Source organism: Myxocyprinus asiaticus, chromosome 44 (assembly GCF_019703515.2).
Source record: "Myxocyprinus asiaticus isolate MX2 ecotype Aquarium Trade chromosome 44, UBuf_Myxa_2, whole genome shotgun sequence".
In the NCBI taxonomy this organism is placed as follows: Eukaryota; Metazoa; Chordata; class Actinopteri; order Cypriniformes; family Catostomidae; genus Myxocyprinus; species Myxocyprinus asiaticus.
This window is the reverse complement of record NC_059387.1, coordinates 30048997-30055306: the sequence shown is the minus strand read 5'-3', so window position 1 is coordinate 30055306 and position 6310 is coordinate 30048997. Positions and strand designations below refer to the sequence as shown.

Sequence of the window (6310 nt, the reverse complement as noted above, 5' to 3'; positions counted from 1 at the left end):
TTCTATTTGCAAAAGGAATGTTTGGAAGTCTCAAATTGATATTTCCTATTGACACATTAAAGCTGAAGATATAAATAACCATCTTAAGACAAAAGTTTTTGTGAAACATCTTATGTGCCTAAGACTTTTACACAGTACTGTGTATATATACAGTATACATGTCAGAGGAACTATATCTTCTAGCAAAAGTATGGTACCTAATGAATTATTAAAATACAATTTTTTTAGAGTTATAAAGAGAATTTGTGTATTTGACATTATTATTATGTTGTAATACTTTTGCAATAAGAATAATGTATGAGAGTCTGTGCTGTATTGTGACCTGCTCCATCTCACCCAGAAACACATTTTGAGTTTTATGCACTTAAAGGATTATTCCAAGTTCAATACAAGTTAAGCTTAATCGACAGCATTTCTGGCACAATATTGGTTACAACAAAATATAATTTCGACTTGTCCCTCCTTTAAAACAATTAAAGCAGAGATCTTGATTAGAGTGAAGCACACACACAAACACACATACACACACACACACACACACACACACACACACACACATATATATATGTATTTATATCAATGCTATTAGGACATTTTTGTCAGGCTAATTCTATCCACCTAACAAAAGTTCCAATATTATCATATTTCTAATATGAGAGATATTTCAAAACCTGCTGGGTAATCAAAGGAACACATATTGTATTACAATAATTATTGTATAATAGAGCCTATGTGATTCTGTGAATTACAATTTCTGTTGGCCAAAACAATGGTTTTATGTTTTTGTATGTTACCTTATCCATTTTTGCCTTTTCATTAATTGTTTTGTGTTTCATAGTTCTTTAAAACCGGCACAAAACGGTTTAAATTTCGACGAAAAACAATAAATAGCCAATTTAAATACAGATATGTTGTGAAAGATGACTTTTCTTACTTTATATTTCAAAAAGAAATTCTTCTCAAATCAATGTCAATAAACAGCAGGTGCCCACTGTGAAGATTTTCTCCTTAAATGTCTCACATAATAGCCCTATCTGATTTTTTGTTTTTGTTTTAAATAAATCTTATAGTTTGGATTTATTTGTTAAGAAATAAAATGAATTTAAATGACAGGAGACATTTACATGTATCCCCACTATCAGCAATCATTCCATTTTTATTAAAGTAAATAATTATAAGAAAAAGTGAGGAAGCCTTGCGGTGAGAACTTTCCACGAGCCTCAAGCACAAAGTGAAGTATTGCTGCTCATTTTTCAGCTGTTCGTGACAGCTTTGTCTCTGGGGGAGCATGTGTTCTGCCTCTCTCTGAGTTGTGTGAAATATCGCCACTGTGGGATTTTTCTGACACCTCAGTAACGTCCCCACAGCAAATCAAGAATCTCATTGAATAGATTCGGTACATTTGCAGGTATGATTTTTGCACCTGTCAAAAGCATTAGGTGTTGGTTGTAGGCTGATATGAGACGATGAATGGGATATTAGCGTAGATTACCGGTTAATTTCCTTTGAACGCGTGAAAGTAATATAATTATGACAAAAAAGAAAGTCTGGCGAGAAATGTAACACTATTAGTTACAGAATTGTTCTTTAACCCAAACTAACCCAGGCCTTTGAATGCTGTCACGCTGATTTCTCCGGAATTACAATGCACATTCGTCTGGGAATAGCTGATCCAGGTCTCCTGATCTGCAGTCTGTCACTGTCTGGCCCGCGTCCAGCTCGGGTGGTGAACTTGGAGATAGGCTACTCGAGAGAAGCCAAGATCCAGAACATTTACTCTTTTGAACCCACCCTATATACTCTCCTTTAACCGAGAGGGATCTCTTTATGGATGACTGGCCGATGCTTCCTGAACCATAATCACTTAAGGCCTCTATATGTTGATTGTAACAGATAGCCTACAGTAATATTATACTTTCAACATTTACTTACAGAGCCTAAATAAAATAACCGTATATTTTTACACATTATCTTATACTTCATGCATTTCAAAATATTGTTACACATATTTAGAACGAATGCGACATTAAAATAATGTTGACTTCTGTTTTCGTTTATTTATTTTGTTCTTTTCTTTTGCAATAGTCGAGAGGGTTTGTTTGAATCTGTTCATTTTTTATATTGATTTACTTTTAATTGAGAGACAGTCATGCATTTAGTTGCACTGGGCTGAATAGTAATTTCAAGAGAGAACTGTATTTAATTAAACTTTATTTTACTGTACAAAACAGCTTGACAGTGTACAAATCGGCACATGACCAGTTTCAGTGCATTCAGTCATTTTTGCACAAAAACAAATCTCACAAACTTTTGGTGAGAAAAATCAGAATTCACGAATCCACCACTGAAGACGTCCATTATACATTGCATAAATGATGTGTAGCAAATATATTAAGGCAAGTATTCCCATGACATGAGTTCACTAAACAGGACACATCTTTCTCTTTGAGATCTGTACATGCTTCAGATGCATTTGCTTGATCGATTGTTCAGAGCAATGTGCCACCAATATTATATCGATGTCGAAAAGACAGAGCTGTCAAACAACATGTTGCTTAATGCAATTACATTGTTGTGTTGGGTTTTTCTTTATATCATCCTTTAGTAAAATTATGCGCATACAGATCAATGTGATTTGTGTGAATGTGAGTTAATATTTGGAAACTGAAAAGTTCAAAACGTGATTGTCCGCATATATACATTTAAATTACACTCGAATGAATGAAACAAACAAATTAATCTTTAATTAATATATACCGTAATTATTTCGTTTTTTATTATTACATTCATAGCCATTGTATTTGATAGCCTATCATATTTTGTTTCAAAATACATAGATTGAGTCATTACCTTTTCATTGAGTCAAATATTAAATAGTTATTATTATTATTATTATTATTATTATTATTATTATTATTATTATTATTATTATTATTATTATTACCATTATTACTATTAGTATCATTCTTGAAATCACAATCAGTAATAACCAATGGCTGAATCAATTTATTTAACAACATATAAGTAGTGTCCTGTGTAAAACATCACGAAACTTTTGTAATTATGAAAATAAGCAAATAGATAAAATTAATGTTATTATTACATTTAACGAACGAATAAACAAATGTTGCCTATGTGGTACAAAATGATTAACTAATACCCTTTAAGTCTTTTTTTTCCAACAATATTTTAAAAACTTTGTGCGAACATTGTGTGGATAAATCAGCGGGTCAATTCGAGAATTATAGACTTTGAAGGGACGATGTGTTTGCATAGCACCCTTAGCAGTTATTGCTCTCGGTTTTGACTGAATACTCATCGCAAATACATGACTGACATCTTAAAGAGATTTTGAACTGCCTCTGTACAGTCCGATGTGGGCGTATAAAAGATTAGCATATACATTAAATTTCACCGAAAACAAAGCATAACAAACCAAACAATTTGTCGGATAGTTTAAAACCAATAAAAACCAATTCATTTAGGAACATTGTGTTTTCTGTAGCACATTTTCCAAGTACAAAGGATAAACAATAAAACATAAGACCCAAGGTCCTACCCAGAGAGACGGGCTGCTATATAAATAATACGAATAATACGTTGTTGTAATGCGACTGAAAGTCCTGCATTTTTTTTCTTTTTCTTTTCTTCAGTCATCACCCTATAGTCTCACCCTATTTGACTTTCTCTCATTAATTATGAAAAGTCGTGTTTAATTCATCTTGACCCGGGTAAAATTGGCCGCGGAGGTGAATGTCATAGGGGAAATGGAGATCCGAGGAGCCTCTTGCGCTCTGGCTGATGGAGGTGCGCGGCGGCACCGCGCAATAACGCGTGCCATAGTGGCAGCTCTTGCCATAATCGATCGGGTCCTCGTGCTTGAGGGAAAATATACCGTTGAAGTTCATAGGAGGACTCAGGGGGGCGTCGAACTGAGGACTCCCGCATTCCGGCGAGACGCTCTCGTAGAAAGACTCGTAGGAGCTGCAGTAGTTGAACGGCCTGAAGGGGTTGACGGCGTCTACAGCGCCACTACCGTGTCCAGAGGGCGTCACCACACCAGGGCTGTGGTAGGTCGTGTACATTGAGTCGTAAGGTGACCTGCCAGAGAAAGACGCCTCCCCGTTTATCTGATCCGTGATTAAGTTCCTCGCGTTCAGCTGGAGACATCCGGCCACTAAGTTGGTGGTGGGCTGGGAGAGCCCCTTGCACAGAGTCTGCACGAAGGCCAAGAGGTCAGGCCTCTTCCCTGTGCTCAGGATCTCCGAAAGCGCCCAGATGTAGTTCTTGGCGAGTCGCAGGGTCTCAATTTTCGACAGTTTCTGCGTTTTGGAGTAGCAGGGAACCACCTTGCGCAGGCTGTCCAGTGCGTTGTTCAGTCCGTGCATTCGGTTCCTCTCCCGCGCGTTGGCCTCCATGCGTCTCAGCTTCACCCTGTCGACACGCGCTTTGCTCATTTTCTTTTTCCGAGGCCCTCTCCTCCGAGGCAAACCGTTCTCGTCCTGTCCGTCCTCCCTTTCATCTTCATCCTTTTCCGAATCCTCGTCGTTCATCGTCTCGTTTTTTAACGGTTCTTGTTTATTGACCTTCATTTCACCCACGCAGTCCCGTGGAAAGTTTGGCCCAAACTGAGTGTCTATTATGACAGCATCCTCAAACGGTAGAGTCAGCATTGTGCTCTTTCTGGGGATAGGGAGATGACAGATCTTCTAAATGATTCAGCATGCCATTGAAACAAAGTAAATTAAAATGAATAAATGCACATCAGTGCTCCATTGTAAACACAGTTATACATTGACATACAAATAATGATTCATATTTGACAGGTTTGAATTCCATGAGTGACAGCATGTGATGTTGATTCTCTAATCAAAGCAATGCACACATTAATCTGATGCTTATATAACAAATCTCAATTGCAGCCCATTCTGCACAGGGATGCAACACAATTGAAATCTGCACATTTTATTTCATGTGGGATATTGCTGATTTATCCAAATAAATGCATTTATGAAATATAAAGCTGTAAAATCAAGTGAAAAGGCACAGTCATACTGTCCATCCTTAAGAAAAACACCTTCATCCTTACCTGTATTATGCTGGTGTCAGACAGTTTTCATATTTCCATTTTTAAACTTTTTCCGGCTTGGTTTTTAGCAGGTGAACAGCTCGTGCGTTTTTCTCACCTCCCCACTGTTCTCCTAGTCTCGCGCTAAGAGAAATGACACTGATGCCAACTGCCAGAGCTGGTACCCATGCCATCTGCCGCTGACGTCACGTGCCATGGGTTGGTCATGTGACTCTGTCCAGGGGGACCAGTATTCCTCCCCGATCATCTGGCGTGTGCCTCGAGCTGCGTACCACTGCAAAACCACAATGCAGCCTAAATAAGGACCAGGTACCAGAATCCACCATTAGAATCTGATGCCATTGGTTTGCAGGAGCAGACTGCTCAGGAATATTATGACATGGTCATGATAATCTGTTTCCTAGTCTCTGCTCTTCAGAGTACAAGATATAAAGGAAGTGCAACTGGATATTTTCTCAAATACAACTATAGGTGGTCTAAATTGTCCATTTTAATAGCACCTGCAAGTGTTTCCTATTTATATCAGGCATTCTGTATGAATAGAAAATAAAGTGCTGGTGAATGACAGCAAGTACTGGATGATTGATGGCTCTTGTTTGCCTGGGCAGTCTCTTCAAGGGCATTTGCCAAATGACTGAGCTTGAACTGTCTGTCAACATAAAGGCCATTTTCTGTTGTGATCTTCACCTGAATATAATGGAAATATGATTCTTTGACCAAATAAATCACATAATTGAACTTAGAGGAAACATACTGAGGACAAAATGTGTCTGTGTTAAAACAATGGCCAGGTAATCAACAGTGTTTTTGGTTTTTATTTAATATACCTTTGAAAGAAAATTTTGCTTTATGTTTGCTCTCTCTCATGCTAACACACACACACGCACACACGCAAATCACACGGTCTCTCCCCACCCCCCTTACACACAAGCACACACATTCACATTCACATTCACACCACCTCAATTGTGTGAATTTAATGAAAACATTTCTAAAATCAAAAGAAAATGTTAGAAATTTGATTTTGCATTAAGAAGAGTATGGCTATATTAGGACCATTTTTGCCTGAGACATTATTGTCCTCACAAGTAAAGGAATGTTCCGGGTTCAGTAAAGCTCAATTGACAGCCTTGAAATTGATTCCCACAAAAAAATTATGTTGTCTCATCCCTCCTTTATTTGTATTTTTCTTTTAATGTAAAAATCATGGTACTTATAAGG

General features: G+C 37.5%; 1 protein-coding gene across 2 annotated transcripts; it reads right to left on the bottom strand.

Annotated features, from left to right (window-relative positions):
• Positions 1-2194: 2194 nt before the first annotated feature.
• LOC127434644 (neurogenic differentiation factor 6-A) lies at positions 2195-5217 on the bottom strand. Of its 2 annotated transcripts, none has more exons than XM_051687532.1 (2): positions 5090-5217; positions 2195-4709 (listed from the first exon to the last, which is right to left on the bottom strand). In XM_051687532.1, exon 2 carries the CDS (start codon positions 4671-4673, stop codon positions 3693-3695), a length of 981 nt encoding a protein of 326 aa, XP_051543492.1. In that variant the 5' UTR covers positions 4674-4709; positions 5090-5217; the 3' UTR covers positions 2195-3692. The 2 variants fall into 2 exon arrangements, with proteins under 2 accessions (XP_051543492.1, XP_051543491.1); XM_051687531.1 differs by having other exon boundaries at positions 2195-4683; positions 5090-5212.
• Positions 5218-6310: the final 1093 nt, after the last annotated feature.

Bases quoted from the DNA above. Each gene is read 5' to 3' on its own strand.
- LOC127434644 (XM_051687532.1), bottom strand. From the start codon at position 4,673: ATGCTGACTCTACCGTTTGAGGATGCTGTCATAATAGACACTCAGTTT.